At 42.2% G+C, this 22,573-nt stretch overlaps 1 protein-coding gene across 1 annotated transcript in view; it reads left to right on the top strand.

The window, feature by feature from the left end:
• MAOB (monoamine oxidase B) overlaps positions 1 to 15,008 on the top strand; it is a 121,557-nt gene extending 106,549 nt beyond the window's left edge. The window contains exons 9-15 of the mRNA XM_061410384.1: positions 251 to 347; positions 1,507 to 1,560; positions 4,911 to 4,968; positions 8,289 to 8,386; positions 11,795 to 11,906; positions 12,693 to 12,755; positions 13,968 to 15,008. Coding sequence (XP_061266368.1) covers positions 251 to 347; positions 1,507 to 1,560; positions 4,911 to 4,968; positions 8,289 to 8,386; positions 11,795 to 11,906; positions 12,693 to 12,755; positions 13,968 to 14,120 — 635 coding nt within the window. The 3' untranslated portion in view covers positions 14,121 to 15,008. The remainder of the gene's footprint in view (positions 1 to 250; positions 348 to 1,506; positions 1,561 to 4,910; positions 4,969 to 8,288; positions 8,387 to 11,794; positions 11,907 to 12,692; positions 12,756 to 13,967) is intronic.
• Positions 15,009 to 22,573: the final 7,565 nt, after the last annotated feature.

Below are 22,573 nucleotides of genomic sequence, written 5' to 3' on the forward strand. Positions count from 1 at the left end.
GGTGGCCTGGATTAATTCATGATATCACATTGCTTCTTTGCAGAGAGGAACTTAGCATTTGAGTTTTTCACCAAATGTTGGCTCCTTCACTTTCCAAACATCAGTTTGATTTGCCTTCATATATTTAGAGTATAAGTTCTTATTTTCATCTTTTGGGCTTCTCAAAATGAAAACTGTATGCTTCATTGTAACTGCTATAGGTAATTTGATAGGGTGATGAATGTCTTTTTCCATTTTGTTTTTCTCCAAGATTACTGTGGAAGCATGATTATTGAAGGAGAGGAAGCTCCAGTTGCCTATGCATTGGATGATACTAAACCTGATGGCAGCTATCCTGCCATAATAGGGTAAGGCATGCTTGTGGTGGTGTGATGATCTTCCATATTGACAATATATTCCTATACTATCAATAATTGTGTCCCAAACTTTGTTCAATAATTTTTTACCCAATGTCACTTTTCTCCAAATCCAGCAGTAAGAAAGATCTTATTGATTTTTTACAAATAATGTCTTCTGGTAATTCCCTGATAGTCCACTGGCTAGGACTCCACACTTTCATTACAGGGGACACAGGTTCGATCCCTGCTCAGGTCCTACAAGCCACATGGCAAGGCCAAAAAATAATTTTAAATAATATCTTACAATGGGTAACAATTTAGAAAGGAATTAAAATATCAGTAACATTTTAAAATGTGTTATACTAGTTTTCTTCTTCATGTTTGGCACTGGGAGTTGATATATTATGGTAAGCTATCTTTTGTGAAAGCATGATATGAAGATTTGACTTACGGTGTTCCACTAACAAGGCTTCTTGTGGAGGCTACATGAGCATCGATGGTACTTATGTGGGATGCTGAGATTTCCCATAAGAGAGAAGCCAAGGCCAGCCCAGTCCTCAGTTTGGTAGGGAAGAGCAACGTAGATATGGTTGTCATGGGGATGGAGAGGTGGTGATTACCTGGAGCAGCCAAAACTGAGAAGGGTCTTAGGATATGTATGAGTTTATTTCAGAGAGAGCCAAAAGTCAAAAGAGGGAGATCAAAGCCAGTTGGTTAGTTGATAATCATAGGGCTGGAAATGGAGGCAGATTCTAGAAGGCTGGGCAACTGGGAGAAGCATATTGAAAACAGAACCAAAGAACAAGAACTGGATGGAACTGTAAAATCTCAGGCACATCTTAAATAGGCATTTGAGATCCAGGGTGTATTCCTATTGACCACCAGCCATATATGGGGAGATAGCTTAGTCATGGTATACCCCTAGGCAAAAATTATGACCAGTGATCTGTTTTTAGTCCCTTGAATTCCTAAAACTAGAAGGTATCTTTTAATGTCAGGAGTGTAACACGTAAATAGTAAAACATGGAACATAAAATAAGATAGTGTGTTGTTTGTTTCTTCTTGCTTACTTTTAACTTGTACACTAGACATATGTGTAGCTATAGAAATGAGGCCAAGATGATAGCACCCATTGATTTCCCCCCATTTTCTTATTTGTATGTTTTAGATTTATCCTTGCCCACAAAGCCAGAAAGCTGGCTCGTCTTACCAAGGAGGAAAGGTAAGGAAAAAAGTATCTGTTCTTTCTCCCTCCCTCTCTGCCTCCCTCCCTTCCTTCCTTTCCCCCTCTCTCCTTTCCTGCACCACCCCATACCCCTCTCCTTTTTTCCTCTGTTTCTTCTTTCTACCTACTTTCAACTTCACTTTAACTTTTTAACTTAAAGACTGCTTAATGTGTATTCCTAACATGACATGTCTGTTAAGTTTCATCATGAGGGTCTTGTAGAGAGGCACAAGGCTGATAATTGAAGAACCAAGTATTCAAAATAATATTTGTTGAGTTTATCATACATAAGATACCATGCAAGGAGCTATGGAGAATACAAAAATGGATATAGCCCAGGAGCTGAAAACCTACTGGGGGAGGAGATAACCAGGTAAACAAACGACCCCTTGCAGGGCACTCTGCCATACATCCTGCATGAATGACGCATAACAATGAAAAAGTATAGGTACAGACGGACTAGGTTCCTTGGAGGTGGCAATTTCTTTCAGCAATTGGTATTCACCACTACCAACTATTTATTCCCATACCACCCCTGATAACATGGTGTGCTTCTGGCATGGTGTGCGTGCTTAGTCATGTCTGACTCTGCAAGTCCAAAGACTGTAGCCTGCCAGGCTCTTCTGTCCATGGGATTTCCCAGGCAAGAATACTGGAGCAGGTTGCTGTTTCCTTCTCCAGGGCACATTCCCAACCTGGGGATCAGAGCCATGTCTCCTGTGTCTCCTGCTTTGGCAGGCAGATTCTTTACCACTGCGTCACCTTGGGAGCCTCCCTGATAACATATTTACCAACTAAGAGCCCCTGGAGGGCTTCCCAGGTGGCCCTAGTGGTAAAGAACCCACCTGCCAATGCAGGAGATGCAGGAGACATGAGTTTGATCTCTGGGTCGGGAAGGTCCCCTGGAGAAGGAAATGGCAACCTACCTCAGTATTCTTGCCTGGGAAATACTATGGACAGAAGAGCCTGGTGGGCTACAGTCCATGGGGTCACAAAGAGTTGGACATGATGAGCATGCACGCACAAGAGCCCCTGGATACATTATGGCACACCCTCTCCTGCCTCCATTCTTAGCTCGCTGCTTTATGACTATTGCCACCACTGTGCTTGGCCAGGGCTATGGAGGGCTGATTGGACCACTTACCTAAAAAATGTCCCCACTAGAATATTAAGATCCAAGGAGGGATGGATTGGGAGTTTGGAATTAGATGCAAACTCTTATACATAGAATGGATAGACAACAAGGTCCTGCTGTATAGCACAGGGAACTGTACTCAATATCTGGTGATAAACCATAATGGAAAAGAATAGAAAAAAAATGTACAAAAATTACATACAATAAAACATATTATAAACCAATAAGAAAGTAGTATTACCTGTAAATATTAATATTACAGTATTAAGTAAAATAAAATGTTGCAAAACAGTAAAAAGAAAAAAATCCATGAAAGTAGGAAGTTTTGTCTGGTTGGTTCACTGCTGAATCTCCAGTGCCTGGAACAGATCTTTTCCCAATATGTCTTTTGATCATATTTATGGCTTATTCATTTTATACTATAATAAATATTTAGCTTTTTATTAAGTTAGGTTGATCTGTTTTTATTTTTTTTTTCTTTTTTTTCTCTAATTTTATTTTATTTTTAAACTTTACATAATTGTATTAGTTTTGCCAAATATCAAAATGAATCCGGATCTGTTTTTAAAATCATTGCTTCTGAATGGTCTATCATGCATAGAAAAGACTTTCCCATTTCATTTCAAGATTGTTTTAAAGTACTCATTTTCAGTGCTTTTCTGTTTTCGTCTATTCTGTGTAAATCTTTGATCCTTCTGAAATATATTTTGGTGTAAGAAGTCACATAGGAGTCCAATTTTGCTTCTTTCAGGGTAGCCATTTGTCCCAGTGCCATTTTATCAAATAATCTATCTTTTCTTCATGAGTTTAAAATGCCCACCTTTATGATTCTAAATTCCCTTATGTATTTGGTTCTATTTAATTTTCTTTGTTCTGTCTGACTATTCCTCTGCTTCTGCCAAATTAGTCCGTTTATGTAAAAAGAAATTAGAAAGAAAAAGTGAAAGAAAGAGAGATGGCAGGGTAGAAAGAAGGGAGGAAGCATGGAAGGAAGGAGGGATGGAAGAGAGGGAAGAAGGGAGGAGAAATTAGGAATTTTCTTTTTAAATTTATTTTATTGAAACATAGCTAATTTACAATGTTATGTTAATTTCTTCTGCACAGCAAACTGATTCAATTATACATATACTAGGCATCTTCATATATTTTTATTTGTAGAAAGAGTTCCTGTATTTAAAATAATAATAATGATAATAATACTAATACTTTTGAAAGTCATTGGCCTAACTTTATAACACCTGTAAGATCCCGTTTAACAATGCTATTCTCTAAAAATCAGAATGGAAATAAGTCTAATCTTGTACCTTGATTAACTAATTATAACTTTTGGCTTGTATCCGATTCCCCCATAAGACTAAATCTCTTAAGAGCTATCATTTATCAAGCATTATTACATATGTACCAGTTGTTGTGGAGATAGTGAGGGACAGGGCAGCCTGGAGTGCTGCATGCAGTCCATGAGGTCAAAAAGAGGCGGACACGACTGAGCAACTGAACAACAACCACCAGTTATTCACCTGGAAACTTTATATGCTTTCTACCCATGGTTCTCAAACTTAATCACCTAGAAGGTTTGTGAAAACACAGATGTGCCACTGCTGTTTCTGAATTGGCAGGTCTGGGATGAGATCTGAGAGTCTGCATTTCTGACAAGCTTCCAAATGATGCAGTTGCTACTGGTCCTGGGGCCACACTGTTTTACTGTGATTAGTGAAAAAATCAGGCAAGTTTGTGGACAAAACTAAAGGTCGAAGAGCTTAAGTAACCTGCTTAAGACTTCACGGCATGGAGGAGACAGAAGCAGAATTCAAAGTTGTTCTTTCTCCACTTTGCTCATTTCCTCTTAGTGGGATGAGGAGAGAAGGAGGGTAGCAGGAATCCTATCCTGGCCCTCCCAGAATCTCCAGTGCTTAGGAAATTGACAACAGGTACACAAGGTTTCCTTCGATGAATGAGTAAATTGCCCTGTGCCCCTGGTGATGCAGGCAATGCATCCCTTTCTTTTCATTATAACTTTTTGTGACCTCGTAGATTTCAGATACTGGAACTAAAATAAAGTGCCTTGTTTTGAAAAGTTAAAATCAAATGTCAAGTGGAAGCAAAAGTTCAGAGGCTCAGAATCTTTTTGAATGATGAGAATCATAGGTACCTCTTCCACTTTTGCTTCCTTCTTCATTTTCATTTATTTATTTTTTCTCCCATCTTCCCATAGGTTGAAGAAACTCTGTGACCTCTATGCAAAGGTTCTGGGCTCACAAGAAGCTTTGCACGTAAGGCTTCCCAACCCTTCCCTATGGGAGAGACATCTTGCTTTTCTTTTTCTCTTTTTCTTTTTTTTCAACTTTGGCAGCACTATGCAGCATGTGGGATCTTAGTTCCCTGACCAGGGATTGCATCTGTGCACCCTGCAGTGGAAGCTGGGAATCTTAACCACTAGACCACCAGGGAAGTCCTGAGAGATCTTTCTTTGTTGTCTTGGGCCTAGCAGTGATGGGCTCATGCAAGTCAGGTTCTAGAGCTCATGTTTTCCTTGCTCTATTCTTGGAGGGCTGTGCACAACAGGGCTGGTCAACTTATGAGTTGTCCCAGAAGGGATGGACCCTGGCTAGTGGCAGCTTGAAAAGTGAAAGTGAAGTCACTCAGTCGTGTCTGACTCTTTGCAGCCCCATGGACTGTAGCCTACTAGGCTACTCTATCCATGGGATTTTCCAGGCAAGAGTACTGGAGTGAGTTGCCATTTTCTTCTCCAAGTGGCAGCTTAAGGACCCTGCAAACTAATGTGTTTTATGTGATGCTACCCTTGTCCCTGAGTTTAGAGCTCTTCCTGGAGCAGGGAAGCAATGCTGAATGGCTCAAGGTGAGCCTTAGCTGAGCTTCCTAGACATCTTTGCAGGTAGTTCTCCTCCCTTCCGCATGGCTAAAGGTGGGATGATATGGGAGGCAGGGAAGTAGGGGCATTTGGTGATAATCAAAGGACCTAATGTGCCCATAACCAGTAACCATAACCACCACCCCCATCAATATTTAAAACAATGAGCTGACGTTTCCTTCCATTCACCAGACTGCTGGGTTTTAATGTTTTGACACGGATTACATCACCTTTTGAAAGCTATTATTAAATCCAGTTATCCATGAAGCATTTGACGACAATGGAAAACAATGTACAAATGAGCGGCTAAAGCATAAGGAAAATCTAATGAAGGGGCTAAGAATATTTAACTTGTTAAGCCTCTTAAATCCAAATCTCTGCACCACACATCATGACCTACTTGAACAGCTCCGTGGCTTCATCTTATCCCTTGAACATTTATTTTGCTCAACTTTGCAATGGCTGATTTCCTCCTAGTCAAAAGTTGTTGTGGTTTTTGAATTTGTCATTTATGTTCATCCTTTTAAAGCAAGAGTTACTTGTTATAGGTGAAACACATGCTCTTGAAGCTTCAAAGAATTTGTCCACAACAAATGAACAAGAATGACAAATTGATTGGTTTGGAGAGAAACGTAATAATAATGAAGAATGGGTTTTGTTTCATTTTTCACTGTCATACACCATTTAACAAGATTAAATATAAGCATAGCCTCTGGACACAAGGATACTACGAGTGAGGTAGCAAAATCCAAACTCTATGCACGTTAAAAATTAATCCTGTCACATCTGCTGAAATTGGCTGGTCTTTCTATTTAAAAATTACAGTTCAAGATATTTCTCCCTGGTAGATACTCAAGCTTTATTGAAGTTACGTTCTGAGACACTCTCAGGCTGAGGCAGTGCAGAGCTGAGGTTCCTCCAACCACCTGTGAGATGGTTGTTTGGGGAACCCCAGTGGGAGGGAAAAGCAGTTCTCAAATTCCCAAAAAGCTGATCATTTTTAACAGGGGAACAGTCTCTTTTTCATAGAAAAATATGTAAAATTAATTTCTGATGATAAAAATGAGTTGTTTGCTCTTGGCATAGAGAGTGGCAGTTGCTTTGGCATTTGTCCTGGGATCAGGGAAAGGTGAAACATGAAGTCCAAACTTTCTTCTGATTGGCTGACTGGATATAGGCAGAGAAGCATGCTTGTAAGGTGGTTATCACACTCAGATGCAGAGAGGGAAGAGGGCTGGGCCAGAGGCATCAGAGCCACTTATACCTAGCAGAAAGGGCTTGTGCCCTTTTGTTCATTGTTACAAATAGCTATCCAAAGTCCCATGTGTGACTACAATTGTTTTAAATGAAACATCTTTTCCAAATCTCTTTTTACAATTAACATTTTTCTCTTAAGACTTGCCATGCTGATTTTATTAACAACTTTTCAAAATAATGCTTAATGATAACACTTATGTTTACTTTTTTTAGTACAACTTGAAGTTCACAAAACCTCAGCTAATGTTTTGCCTGTTCATGGCAAAAACATATTTTTCAGGCTGATCGTTGCCTGTATGTATTGCCATCAATGGGCTTCAGCTGGTAAAGAATCTGCCTGCAATGCAAGAGACCCCAGTTCGATTCCTGGGTCAGGAAGTTCCCATGGAGAAGGGATAGGCTACCCACTCCAGTATTCTTGGGCTTCCCTTGTGGCTCAGCTGGTAAAGAATCTGCCTGCAATTCAGGAGACCTGTGTTTGATCCCTGGGTTGGAAAGATCACCTGGAAGAGGGCATGGCAACCTACTCCAGTATTCTTGCCTGGAGAATCCCCATGGACAAAGGAATCTGGTGTACTACAGTCCATAGGGTCTCAAAGAGTCGGACATAACTGAGTGACTAAGCACAGCACAGCACTCCACATTTCCATCAACACAATTGCCTACATCCCATGAAAACATTAAGTCGTCTGTCCTAGCTTCTCTTAACAAAGTTGACTTGCACCAAAAATGTGAATCTGGTCATTCTTTTTACTTAACAGGCAGTCTTTGTACTTTTTTTTTTCCTCGTCCTTACTCTAGTAAGCATAAATCCTTTTTCAAACTTGTCCTGAAACTATTAGGCACTAAAGCTTCTTAACACCTAAGACCACTTTAAACATGAGCTAGACAATTGCAATTTATGAACGGTACCTGGGACATGAATGAAGCAAGTGTGAAAACTAAGTCAGAATTTCTTAGAAGTTTATAACCAAGGACATTTACATGTCCAAAGTCATATCTCTAAAAACATCATAACAATAAAGCTTTATTTTAGACATAGGGCTTTCCTGATAGCTCAGTTGATAAAGAATTTGCCTGCAGTACAGAAGACCCCCCCTTTGATTCCTGAGTCAGGAAGATCCACTGGAGAAGGGATGGGCTGCCCACTCCAGTATTCTTGGGCTTCCATTGTGGTACAGCTGGTAAAGAATCTGCCTGCAGTGCAGGAGACCTGGATTCGATCCCTGGGTTGGGAAGATCCCCTGGAGAAGGGAAAGGTTACCCACTCCAGTATTCTGGCCTGGAGAATTCCATGGACTGTATAGTCCATGGGGTCGCAAAGAGTTGGACACAACTGAGTGACTTTCGCTTTAGATATATGTTGGTTCTCCAGTATGAAGCCTACCGTGATGTGTTTGATTTATTCTGGATGAGATCACTTCCTTTGATTCTTCTCTGAGTTTTTGTCACTCTGCCTTGCAGCCAGTGCACTATGAAGAGAAGAACTGGTGTGAGGAGCAGTACTCCGGAGGCTGCTACACTTCCTACTTCCCTCCTGGGATCATGACTCAATATGGAAGGTAGAGTAAAAGTGGGCTCAGTTCTAACTGAAATTCCCTGAATCTGAATCCATAACTCTAAGAAGGTTCATGTAGCTCTTCTCCCTTGTTTCTTATAAATGCTGGGGGAAAATAATCCCCAAATCTCTGGGTTCCTTTGTATCTTGTGAATCTCACTACTGAAGTCATTGCAATGCCACATCATGGTGGCACTTTGGACTCTGAATTCCTCTGAAGGAGCAATCCCAATCAATAGAACCAAAGAAGACTGCAGCCTAAGATTAGGAATTTAGATAGGGGGTTCATGTATATTGTCAGAAGAACTGTCTTTATAGCAAGTGTAGGGCTCAGTGAAACTTCCTCAAATGGTACCACATAAGTGCCAACATGGGTACAGCATTATAAAAACAACTTGAGTTCTAGACTGGGGATAAAGGGACTTGGATTCCACTCCTGATTCTACCAATAACCAACTTTTCCATCCTGGACAGGCCACTTCTCTCTGAACCTTGTTTTCCTTATCAGGTGTATGAGAAAACACAAGGTAGCATACAGTAGACAAGAATCAGTATATTAATGAGAGCATACTTTCTTTAAACATCTTTATTGGGATATAATTCACATACCATTACTTTGCCAACAAAGGTCTGTCTAGTCAAAGCTATGGTTTTTCCAGTGGTCATGTATGGATGTGAGAGTTGAACTATAAAGAAAGCTGAGCACAGAAGAATTGACGCTTTTGAACTGTGCTGTTGGAGAAGACTCTTGAGAGTCCCTTGGACTGCAAGGAGATCCAACCAGTCCATCCTAAAGGAGATCAGTCCTGGGTGCTCATTGGAAGGACTGATGTTGAAGCTGAAACTCCAATACTTTGGCCACATGATTGGAAGAACTGATTCACTGGAAAAGACCCTGATGCTGGGAAAGATTGAAGGCAGGAGGAGAAGGGGATGACAGAGGATGAGATGGGTGGATGGCATCACTGACTCGATGAACATGAGTTTGAGTAAGCTCCAGGAGTTGGTGATGGACAGGTAAGCCTGGCATGCTGCAGTCCATGGGGTTGCAAAGAGTTGGACACAACTGAGCGACTGAACTGAATTCACATACAATAAAATTCACCCATTCAAAATGCATAATTCAATGGCTTTAGCATTTTATAGTGTTGTGCAGGCAAGTATGAATCATTAGTGTTTAGTTTATTGTAGTTAACAAGGTATGAATTAATAATACAGCAGTAACTATTGACCGTTAGAGTAATACTAAACCAAGAGATCATTTGGTACCAAGAGCTCAATCTAAACAGAATAGGAAATGTAGATGATGAGTAAAAGCCTGAGCATGCAACAGGAAAAAAAGAAAGGGTGTGAGTAAATGTAAATGGCTAATCAATCTGTTCGTGAAAACAGTCAAAGAAGGATTAAAACCTGCTTGTGAGAAGATACGTAGTGGCTTTGGTTAGCACTGTCCCATCCTCCTGAAGATGGCAAAATATCATCTACGAGATCATTCTGTGGTAAAAGGGCACCACCTGATTAGTTACTGGGTCAATAAACTAATTTTTGTATATGCTGATTGTAGACTATGTCAGTAATAATTGTTTCATTCATCACTTATTACCTGTGTGCCAACTATTTGCCAAGCATTCTGCTAAAAACTTCAGTATAGGCAGACCTTGAAGATATTGAGGGTTCAGTTCCAGACCACTACAATAAAGTGAGTCACACAATTTTTGTTTTTTGGTTTCCTAGTGCATAGTTTCCTTGTTAGTACAGTGATGAGTATCCCTACCTGTCAGGTGGGAGACCGGGGTTACATTACCCGAAGCAGAGGTGAGCTCTTTTGAAGCTTCCCAGGTGGCACTGTGGTAAAGAGTCTGCCTGCAATGCAGGAGACTCTGGTTCGATCCCTGGGTTGGGAGGATCCCCTGGAGGAGGGCCTGGAAACCCACTCCAGTATTCTTGCCTGGAAAACCCTTCCTGAATACCCTTAGGCTCTGCAACCCGTGCTGGCTATGGATAATTCCAGATGATGCTGTGTATTGTTATCAGGATTCTAGTCTTTTATAATATCTTCTAGTGTCCTCCTGGGTTTTTTATCTTGATGGCTGCAATAAGGGTAGGTGAAAGAAAACCCACCAATTCAAGCCAACTCGTTTTGTTTTCTCTGAAAGGTCCAGTGGTGTACAGTGTTGTCTAAGAGTGAGGGTATTAGCTCTGGACATCCACATCCATTATCTGGAATATAATGGAAACATGGAATAGGATGAATAATGCCATATTGATGGTGCCCTCCTTATGGTATTTTTGTCAGGGTAACAGCAAACAGTCCCTCTTAGAAACCAAGTGCTGTGACCTTCTGTCCTATTATGTAGCATATGGGCTTCTTGTTGTTACTGTTGCTTAGTCACTCAGTTATATCCGACTCTTTGCAACCCCATGGACTATAGCCTACATAGCTCCTCTGTCCATGGGGATTCTCCAGACAAGAATACTGGAGTGGGTTGCCATTTCCTCCTCTAGGGGATCTTCCTGATCCAGGGATCAAACCTTCATCTCTTACATTTCCTGCATTGCAGGGGGATTCTTTACCACTAAGCCACCAGGAAGCCCAGGGCAATTTTCTTTAGTGGAGGCAATAGCCAAACAGTGCTGACATCAGAAGACTACCTTTCAGCAGCTGGAAGTAAGTCCTTCATTCTTGAAGGAAGGTCTAGGTGGACCTAATGTCCACCATAGTTCCTGTACCTCCATATTCTCATCTGCAAAATGAGGATAATGATAGTATTGACTTCATAGGGTTGTGGTAAAGATTAATTCACTTAGAGGAGCGCTTGGTGCCCCCCAAAATGTTAACTGCTTATCATTTAATGCAATAAAACTCTTCACACTGATAAAGTGCTCAGTGAATGGTTATTGTGGAGCCATAGTGATATGCACAGATTTGTTGAATGTTACTGGTAAGAAAGGTTTTAAAAATCAGTGGATCATGACCCTTAAGGGATGGGGAAGCTGGAGCTCAGTGAGAGGACACTTTGCCAAATTCACTGGTGGAATGACCAGGTGGGAAACTGGGGTACGAATCTCCTTGTTCAAACCTGGTGAATCATAAAAGGAGCTTATCCATGACTGGGCACATATAGTTTCTCACTTCATGTACTCAAAGCAAATGCTTCTTTTACCTCGGCTGATGGCAGCCCCTTTACCTGTAAGCTCTTGGTGCAGGAAGGAATTTTGGATTTTATTCCACTTTTGTCTGTGACAAAGATCATGTAAGAACTGAAGGAAACTATGAACCTCATTCCAAAATTGCCATTGGACCTCCTGACATTTAAAATCTGAAGAAAGTGACCAGCCATGGTCTTTGTAGGAAGGCTCTCTTCTGGCTCTCTGAGACTGACCACTTTTATCTCTTTGCTTTCTTTTCAAGGGTTCTACGCCAGCCAGTGGGCAGGATTTACTTTGCAGGCACAGAGACTGCCACACACTGGAGTGGCTACATGGAGGGGGCTGTGGAGGCTGGCGAGAGAGCGGCCCGAGAGGTGGGGCCTGAGGTCATGTGCTGTGGAGAAGGAAGTAACTCAGGGTCCTGACAAGCAGGTTAAAGATGTCTGAGATCCTGGAGGCCAACTGCCCATTAACCCCCATCTGAAAAACCACAAAACACCCTTTTAACAGTAGTCTTGGGTGAAATGAACACCTTAACCCCAAAGTAATGAGTCCAAGGTAAAAAGACTCCATGGGGCAAAATATCACCATGGCTATACTTGAGAGAGAACCTTGGTCTAATATTATGAAACCAAACATGTTTACCCTAGGACTCAGAATTCATTTATGTATTTTCTGACAGTTCCTCTGGTCATCCCTATTAAGGCATGTTTGCAGCTACTAAGATTTATTGTGAGTCTAATGATTGTGCTTAGTCTCTTAGTCGTGTCTGACTCTGTGCGACCCTATGGACTATAGCCTACCAGGCTCCTCTGTCCTTGGAATTCTCCAGGCAAGAATACTGGAGTGGGTTGCCATGCCCTCCTCCAGGGCATCTTCCCAACCCAGGGATCGAACCTGAGTCTCCTGTGTTGCAGGCAGATTCCTTACCACTGAGCCACCAGGGAACCCCAAGATGCCACAGATGAAAGATCTTTTGGACATTTTTTGAAGGTTCAGTGGACTACACTGGCTTTTGCCCTGGAGTGTATAATGGATATCCCAAAAGACATTGTTAGTCTGTATTTAAAGAGCAGATTAGGAGATTAAGAGAAAGATTAGTAGATTGGGAGAAAGACAGTGTTGTTTTTGTTATTCACCAACATGCTCTTTCTTTTCAGATCCTGCATGCCATGGGCAAGATCCCAGAGGATGAAATCTGGCTGCCTGAACCAGAGTCTGTGGTAGGTTCTATTTTATTTCATGAATTAATTTCTTTCCTTTGAGAACAGTTATTTGCAAATAGAACACACTTGTATATATTCACAGACCCTCCCCTTAGTGATTCAGCCCATGGATGTTTAAAGGGATGTCATGGGTTAGGGCAGAGGTGAGGGATTTAGAAGACCTTTGATAAATTTGTAGTTGCCACATGCCTTGCAAATTATTAGGAAAAAGTATTTTTTTGGTCTGGTGAGATTACTCAGAGAGTTCTAGGCTTATTAAGAACTCAATAAAGGTCTCTTGAATAAATCTCTAACCTGGTGATAGGGTGGAGGAAATGAAGGGAAGATAAGTCAGTATACTCTGTTCAGAGGGCAAATAAGTGGAATGAAACAGAGCAGATTTAAATTAAAAATGCATTTTCAATATGCCTATCATTTTGTAATAAGACCCCAGGAGATTTTCCTGACTGGAAGGAAGGATACGTAGAGGGATAGAGTGAAATGCATTGTAAAGGACAAGAGTCTGAAAGGTCAGAGTTACTCGTCTATCAGGTAGAAGCTCAAAGGCAATAGCCTGGCCACCCTGAAGTCTTTCTCTTAGTGCTTCTGTCAGAGATGGGATTGAGGACTGAGTGGACCATAGATCAATTCACTCAACACATATTTATTGTGCAACCTGCCACTGGCACAATACTTATTGTGCCATCAGCCACTGGGATAATGGTACAACCACACTTTCAGAGCTCAGCACGTGGTGGGGAGAAGAGATGACAACCAAAAAGCCCCATGTGCGATAAAGATGACATGCTGAGAATGTAAAAAGAGAGAGTCAACTTAGCTTGGGGGCACTGGAAAGGCTCCTGGAGGAAGTGAGGGAGAAACTGAGGCTTGAAGTTAGTGGTCAGAGTTAGCTAATTCAAGGGCCCCGTGGTTGAAGAGCATCACTGACTCAAAGGACATGAACTTGGGCAGACTCTGGGAGTTGATGAAGGACAGGGAGGCCTGGCATGCTGCAGTCCATGGGGTCGCAGAGAGTCGGGCCTGACCAAGCAACTGAACAACAACAACCGGTGGGGAATGGAGATGAATGTTCTGAGCGAAGGGAGTGTGATGTTTCATGGCCTGGAGGTTGGCAAATGTGAGTCACATTCAGAGAACTGGGGGAAATACAGACTTCTTGGAGCAAGGTGCACAAGCCCTGTACTGACACCAAGTATTCTCTGACCCCAGGATGTCCCTGCGAAGCCCATCACCACCACCTTCTTGCAAAGGCATTTGCCCTCCGTGCCAGGCCTGCTGAAGCTGATTGGATTGACCACCATCTTTTCAGCAACTGCTCTCGGCTACCTGGCCCACAAGAGGGGGCTCCTGGTGCGAATCTAAAGAGAGGGCATCTGTAACCACACCCTGGTGTGTGGGTTTGGGGGAAGGCATTGTAATAAAGTTCCACAAAGATGCAAAGAATGTAGAGTGAGGCGGCGAGCATGATGATCAGTCAGACTTTCTGACCACAGGATACACAGTCTCTTTCTCCATTTTGACACCTGTGTATTGTCTAGTACCTAGCTTAGCACTGTCTCACCCACTTCCAAGTTCACTGGCTCCAGAATCTTTACAGTAGTTAAATTGGCTTGTGAAAGGTCCTTGCTATCCTACTATACATTGCCCAGGCGCACACACACACACACACCCACACACACACACACACCCACACACACACACACACCCACTACTTTTTTCTTACCTCTATGGCTTTGTGCTTGTCCTTCCTCTTTCCTGTAATGTCCACAACCTTCCAGGTTCTCTGCATTTGTCCTTAGAATCCCATATTGTTACAGCTGGAAGAACTTAGACACCATCCAACCCTTACTTTCTATTTTAGAGTTGAGCAAACTGAAACGGAGAGAGGAGGAACTTAATGGCTCAGTGTCCACAATAAGTCACTGATATTTTGGTGACTAGGACACAGGTCCATTGCTTTATCCCATCTCTCAGGATGGATTGCCCAATCACCCTTCTCTACTCCCTGCCAAGGTCGCTGTGTTCCCTTGGGTAGGTTTACTCTGTACTAAGCTGTTTTGTGCTGCTCAGATGCTACTACTCAGTATATATCCTTAAGTCTTACCGTCTTGGGCAGTGTGTCTTCAGCTCATTTTACTTTTTTTTTCATGGTAAGAGTTCTTGTCTTTTCTTCCTTTTGTATCCTCCACTGAATCTGGATACAAAGGTTGGTGCACATTTGGGTAATTCAAATAAAGTTGATTGACCAGATGTCTGTTGTCTTTTCTTTCTGGGTAATGACTTTCAGGGTTTTGATACATCAAATCAAGATTCAGTATTAGGCATCTAATTGAGGCTTAAAAGCATTTAGTCAAAATTTCCTTGAAGCTCAGATGATGCATGCATTTTGGTTGTGTGATCCATCATGGGTGGCGTCTATGTGAGCACTTGGCAAGTGATTTATAATAATATGATAAGGATGCTAAAAGACAAAGCTCCTTGTTTCTGCCCCCCAAAAGTCTGTCAAAATAATTGACATATTAATAAGCAAGATGCTTTAACAATTAAGATAATTGTAATATTTCAGTTGACCTTTCATATGCCTGTTAGTGCAAAGCTTTTTACTAGGTACACTCATTAATTTAAAACCACAGTTCCACAGTCCATTAAATCCTATTTGAACTACTTTTTAAATGAGATATTCATTTCAAACTACTCATACATTTCAACTCCCAAGGTCAGCTTTTATCAGGATATATGTTAAATCCATAAATGACAATTCTCACATGCTCCTTTAGAAAATGAATGTTATTATTCTTAGCATAAATGACATTTAAGAAATCTCCCAGGATTAATCAATAATAATATAGTTTCTGATTTTGCAGTGACATTTACACTTGTGAATTTGTAGGAACTTTAGAGACTAAATGAGGAGATGAAAAAACCAACTAAGACTTATGAAGTGATTTCCCTAGCAGTCTCATGGTTGGGACTCCGAGTTTCTACTGCAAGAGGCACGGTTTGGATCCCTGGTCAGGGTACTAAGGTTCCCACATGCTGTGTGGCATGGCCAAAATAAAAAGACTTCTGCAACAATTTTGGTTTTTGCATCTGTCTAGAAATATAATGTATTTGGCTTAGGAGTGTCTACTTGAGCATGTTGCCCTTTAAAACAGCCCCACCCACCCTGAGAGTTGTCATACTACTCAACTCCAGCGTATCCATTAAGTGAAAAATGTTTGTGCTCACCAGGCTCCTCTGTCCATGGAATTCTCCAGGCAAGGATTCTGGAGTGGGTTGCCATTCCCTTCTCTGGGTTATCTACCTGATTCAGGGATCAAACCCGGGTCTCTTGCATTGCAGATAGATTCTTTACCATCTGAGCCATGAGGGAACACCCATTATGGAAGAGTCAAGTAAGAGATTACCTTCTTCAGGAATCTCCTGGACCAGCCAGGAATCTCCTTCCTCAGGAGTTACCTTCTACCAGGAATTACCTTCTTCAGGAATCTCCTGGTCCTCCAGCCAGGCCAGTGGAGGATGCCCAGTGTTCTTCCAGTATTACTTCTTGTCCTGTACGGACATAGAAAAGAAAATGAAAGTGTTAGTCGCTCAGTCATGTCCGACTCTTTGTGACCCCATGGACTATGGCCCTCCAGGCTCCTCTGTCCATGGGATTCTCCAGGGAAGAATCCTGGAGTGAGTTGCCATGCCCTTCTCCAGGGGATTTTCCCAACCCAGGGATCGAATGTAGGCCTATCACACTGCAGGCAGGCTCTTTACCGTCTGAGCCACCAGAGTAGCACTTAAACTGTGATACTGCAATTATGACATCTTGTTAAATTACATGATTTGAGGTGCCAAGTTACATTCGATATTAATTACCAAGGTAAATCCTGAGGTAGATGAAAATGGGTAAATGAAAGACCTAAAAACCAATTTCTTGTCTGATGAAACCTCTCACCAGTTTTGAGCATATGAAAAGAATGAAAATTTAAAAAATTTTTTGAAATATAGTTGATTTACAATATTCTGTTAGCTTCAGGTATACAGCAAAGTTATTCAGTTACATATATATATATGTATATACATACATATGTTCTTTTCATTCTCTTCTGTTATAGGCTTTTTTCAAGAAAATGAATATATGTGGAATCTAAACAATTACACAAATGAACTGCTTTACAAAACAGAAATACACTCACATAGTACACAAACTTATGGCTACAAAAGGGGAAAGGGGGGAGGGATAAATTAGGAGTTTGTAATGAAAATCTGAACACTACTGTATATAAAATGGGATTCCCACATGGCACTAGTGATAAGGAATCCACCTGTCAATGCAGGAGAATTAAGAGACGAAGTTTCAATCCTTGGGTCGGAAGATCCCCTGGAGGAGGGCATGGAAACCCACTCCAGTATTCTTGCCTGGAGAATCCCATGGACAGAGGAGCCTGGTGGGCTACAGTCCATGGGGTTGCAAAGATTCAGACACGACTGAAGTGACTTAGCATACATGCATGAGAATATAAAATAAATAGCAAGGCCCTACTGTCTAGCACACAGAGGGGATTTGAAGGGGTAGATTCGTGAAGAGATCTCTTTAGAGAGAGCTACCATTCTTGAGTCCAGCCCACCCCAAAAGGGAGGGCCAGGGTTTTACCTTCTCATCTGAAGCCTTGTGAGAAGGTCTTCAAGGAGACCCTTTCGACCGCGTGAAACACCCCAGAGGAATTTAAAGTCTTGGCTTTTGTTCAAGACACTTCTGACTGGAGAGTAAGGGTATGCCACCGAGACTGCCAGAAAACAGGAGCTGCGTGGGGATCAACATTGAGGGACAAAGGAGAGGTCTTCCTGTGCTATGGTAGTCAAAGTCAGAAAAGGCCAGCACAAAATTCCCTGAAAAAAAATCTGTAAGTGTCCCCACAAGAAAAAGTCAGTTCTCATAACAGCCAGGCCCAGAGCATATAAAACTATCTTAGAAGAGGACGGGTCAAGTAGGAACGTTCAGGAGCCCTTTTCCCTCTTCCCTTTCCACACTCAACCCATGAAGTCCCAGAATTCACAGTTGTCAAGATAAGCAAGGAGAGGAAAAGCTAACCACAGGCTCCTGCAAGATCCTAAATCAAGTTTAGAGGTTTGCTTTTTACACAATATTAGACAGGCTTCCCTTGTGGCTCAGATGGTTAAAAAAAAAAAAAAAAAACTGCGTGCAATGCAGGAGACACTGGTTCGATACCTGGGTTGGAGAAGGGAATGGCAACCTAGTCCAGTATTCTTAACTGGATAATTCTATGAACAGAGGAGCATGGCGGGCTACAGTCCCTAGGGTCACAAAGAGTCAGACACGACTGAGGGACTAACATCTTCACACTTTCAATATTAGACATTCAAATTATTGAATTGAAGCTGTGCTTTGTGATTTAAAGAAACCTTAGGATTGCCTCTAATTTAAGAGTGATTGGTAAAATCATAGACCTGCCCAGGTTTTCAGCAAGAAGGGAAGACATTTCTCTCACTGTTCAGGTTTAAATGAACAACAGAAGATAAACTTGTGATTTCTATGCATCCTATTCAATGCACTGGTGTTATTGTCACCTATTCATGAGAGCAGAGACTGTCTTCTATTCATCTTTTCATCTTCCTTATCACTATGGTGCATAAGCCATCAAAATTTCTCAAAAATAAATGAATAGATTCCTGTAATTTTCATTATAATTTTGGATTTGATGATCCTATCATACCTACTCTTTTTAAAGAGAATGTATCAGTGAGAGCTAATTTTCATGTTTCCTCATATTCATTTTGAAAGTATCAACTGCCTTGATCATATCTTAGTTGAGGTAGCTCTAATAAGTGGTTGGATCTGGTTTTCTTCTTGAGTAGGTGATGAGTCTAAAGCAATGATTCTCAACTGAGGGTACACACCAAAATTACTGGGGTGCTTCGGAAAGACCCACATGTCTTCACGCTTTTCATGGGGAGTTTAATTCAGCAGGTTGAGAAGGCAAGTATCTTCATAGAACTTTGTGAAGGTTTTGCGTGAGTGCTGTCACTTCAGTCATGTCCGACTCTTTGCAACCCCATGGACTATAGCCCACCAGGCTCCTCTGTCCATGGGATTCTCCTGGCAATAATACTGGAGTGGGTTGCCATGTCCTCCTCCAGGGGATCTTCCTGACCCAGGGATCAAACCCACGTCTCTTACGTCTTCTGCATTGACAGGTGGATTCTTTACCACTAGTGCTACCTGGGAAGCCGGCATATACACATAACTAAAACTAAAACTGAAAATTAAAAAAAAATTTTTTAAGTGGTCAGAAGTGGATCCTTGCAGGTAGGACACCTGCTTTTGTGATCCTACTACTCTGGCCACAACAGATTGGACTAGGGTTGATTCCTGAGTCAAAGGTAGAACTCTATGAGAGGGCAGTGGCCCATGAGTTGGCCTGACCCAAAGCCTTTCTGTGGCAGTGGTGAAGATAAAATGGACACAAGGAGGGGCAGACTAAGGCATTGGAATGGAGAAATGACGGCTGATTCCAAGGGAGTGACAGTAGAGTGGTTCCTGTGTCACTTGACCTATTGATGCATCTCAGCAGCAATGGCCAGTGTTCCAGGGCATTAGAAGTGTCCTGAACCCTAGTGGCCTAATCCCCCGACTTCTTCACTTCCTCTAGTTTTTCTATAGAAACTCAACGTATCTAACAGAGATGTCTTTTTTCCTGCCAACATTCACCTCCCTCCTGTCTGCTTCCTCTTGAACTTCAACTTCTGCTTGTCCCCAATGACCCCTGTCACTGTATACCTTTTAGGGTCTTGTCTCCTGGATAATCTGGTAGGATCCCTTAACTTCCATCTTAGCCTTGGCTCCAAACTAAGAAGAATGAGTTCCCATTTCCACAATAAATTACATCTTGTAACCAAATAGACGACTTCCCAGGTGGTGCTAGTGGTAAAGAATCTGCCTGCCAATGTAGGAGACATAAGAGACAGGAAAAGTCTAGAATGCTCTGTACTCTGCTGCTACTGCTAAGTTGCTTCAGTCGTGTCCGACTCTGTGTGACCCCATAGATGGCAGCCCACCAGGCTCCCCCGTCCCTGGGATTCTCCAGGCAAGAACACTGGAGTGGGTTGCCATTTCCTTCTCCAATGCATGAAAATGAAAAGTGAAAGTGAGGTCGCTCAGTCGTGTCTGACTCTTAGCGACCCCATGGACTGCAGCCTACCAGGCTCCTCTGTCCATGGGATTTTCCAGGCAAGAGTACTGGAGTGGGCTGCCGTTGCCTTCTCTGGCTCTGTACTCTAAGTGAATGTAAAGACAGCTTGGTGTAATGTGGTGGTGGGTTTGTCATTTGTTTCCTGTTAATTTGTTTTTAAGTGCTGAGCAAGGTTCATCCGAGTGGAAACTTCTCCTGGAGAGTGATCTTAATAACATTTCAGCCTGTGGACAGTGGAAGCCAAGCCCCTGTATTAGAAACAACAGATCTAATCAGACCCTGCACTTAGCCTGGGCTGCTCCTTTCTGATGTGATTGTTTTTGGCGTTTCTGCTGAGATCTCACAGTGAGTCACGGACAAGACATACACCACTCCGGCAGAAAGACATTTTAGCCTCTGGCCTCCATCCATGATCACTTTGACCTCTTCTTTCACCCTTCTTTACATCTCTAATCCTCAGCCATTTCTTCCTCAAGCATTCTGGTTCAGTTTATTCTCTTCAAAAATCCATTTCCATGCAAGGCAGAATGCTCAGTGGCACTGAGCTTTTTGCTCTTGAGTTTGACATATTTAACTGTCTTACCTCTAGGCCATCTTCATTGCATTACAGTTTTTTTCCCTAACCTCCTGTCAAAAATCTTTTCATGGCAACCCACTCCAGTATTCCTGCCTGGAGAATTTCATGGACAGAGACGCCTGGTGGGCTACAGTCCATGGGATTACAAAGGGTCAGACACAACTGCAGTTTCTTAGCACACACAGGCATGCATGTAGAAGACACTGTACATCATCTCATTTTATCATGAAATCATCCCTATCTACATTTTGCAGATGAGGAGTCTGACTCTCAGAGATGCTATGAGTCTAAGGTCTCATAATCAGTTAAGTATGGACATGCCTTCTAAGCCACACTATTACAGCTTTTCAATGATTATAATAACCTGATGTTAAAAAGTGAGTAGTTATTTTTTAAAAAATGTCCTTTCAACATTTGCGTTATGTATTTCTGGAGTTCAGACACCTAGTTAAACAACCTGCCACTGTTTTTAGGTATTTGTTTATTGTCTGCTACCTCCCAAAGAATTTGAGACAACATCCAGCAGTACATGAACATATCAACTTAATAAAACAAATACAGAAGATCAAGACTCGTGCCAAAAAGGAGATGGTGGGTAAACTGTAAGTGGATAAAGAGAAGATGGATGAAGAGCTGGCCACAGGGAAGGCCAACTGCTATGTAAGTGCAGAATCTGAGTTAGCAGGGACACATTGACCCAGGCCTGAGATGTTGCTATTTTGTTTTGTCACGCTGCTGAAATATTACATTAGAAATCCTCTTGGATCAGGGTTTCTCAAAATGGACATTCAACTCACCAAGTCGATTCCTGGCAGTCTTTGTTGTTGTTGTTCAGTCGCTCAGTCGTGTCTGACTCTTTGCAACCCCATGGACTGCAGCACACCAGGCCTCCCTGTCCTTCTGCCTCCCAGAGTTTGTTCCAACTCTTGTCCACTGAGTCAGTGATGCCATCCAACCATCTCATCCTCCATTGCCCCCTTCTCCTCTTGCCCTCAATCTTTCCCAGCTAGTATAAATAAACTTCATCAAACTGTGGTCAACCTAGAATAAAATCTACTCTGAAAATGAATTTTGGGGGAGCATCAGCTTGAGGTGACTGCAGAATGTTGGGAGGCCCAAGGATTCCTCCTTCCCCGTGGCTTTCTGGGCTTCTCTTTCTGCCCTCTTTGTCCACATCAGCTTTTCCTCATGTCTTTCCTTGTCCTCTGCCAGGAGCCCTTTCAGTTAGTGACCTCCTCCTTTCCAAGATCCTGCTGATGCCCAGAGATAAACCCACGCACCTATGATCAATTAATCTATGACCAAGGAGGCAAGGGATTCCAAAGAGTCAAGGAGAATGTTCCCTGGTGGCTCAGATGGTAAAGAATCTGCCTGCAATGTGGGAGACCTGGGTTCGATCCCTGGGACAGGAAGATCCCCTGGAGGAGGGCATGGCTACCCACTCCAGCATTCTTGCATGGAGAATTCCCTGTACTGAAGAGCCTGGAGGGCTACAGTTCACAGACTCGCAAAGAGGCAGACATGACTGAGTGACTAATGCTTTTACTTTCAAGGAGGTAAAAATATACAATGGAGGAAAAGACAGTCTATTCAGTAAGTGGTGTTGGGAAAACTAGACAGCTCCATGTGAAAGAGTAAAATTAGAACACTCTCTAATATCATACACAAAAATAAACTCAAAATGGATTTAAGACCCAAATGTAAGACCAGGTACTATAAAATTCCTAGAGGAAAGCATAGGAAGGATACTCTTTGACATAAATGGTGCCAAGATCTTGCTGATGGAGAGAAGACGGTGCCATGCGTGTCCAGTGTTTCCCAGGGACCAACAGGGGGATGCTAAAGGATACTTTTCATGGTTTGCCCTCATAAAGATGGGTTCCTTATTTGAATGAGCTCCATGAAAAAGTGGATGGGTGAGAGAACCGAAACATAGGTGGAGGGAGTGGGGAAGGCTCCAATGAGTTTGGTTGGCCTTTTGTCTACTCAGCTGACTGTGGCCTGAGAACCTTCTCCTGGGACTTGTACCCGTGGACAGT

The sequence above is a fragment of the Bos javanicus genome, chromosome X, assembly GCF_032452875.1.
Source record: "Bos javanicus breed banteng chromosome X, ARS-OSU_banteng_1.0, whole genome shotgun sequence".
Taxonomy (NCBI): Eukaryota; Metazoa; Chordata; class Mammalia; order Artiodactyla; family Bovidae; genus Bos; species Bos javanicus.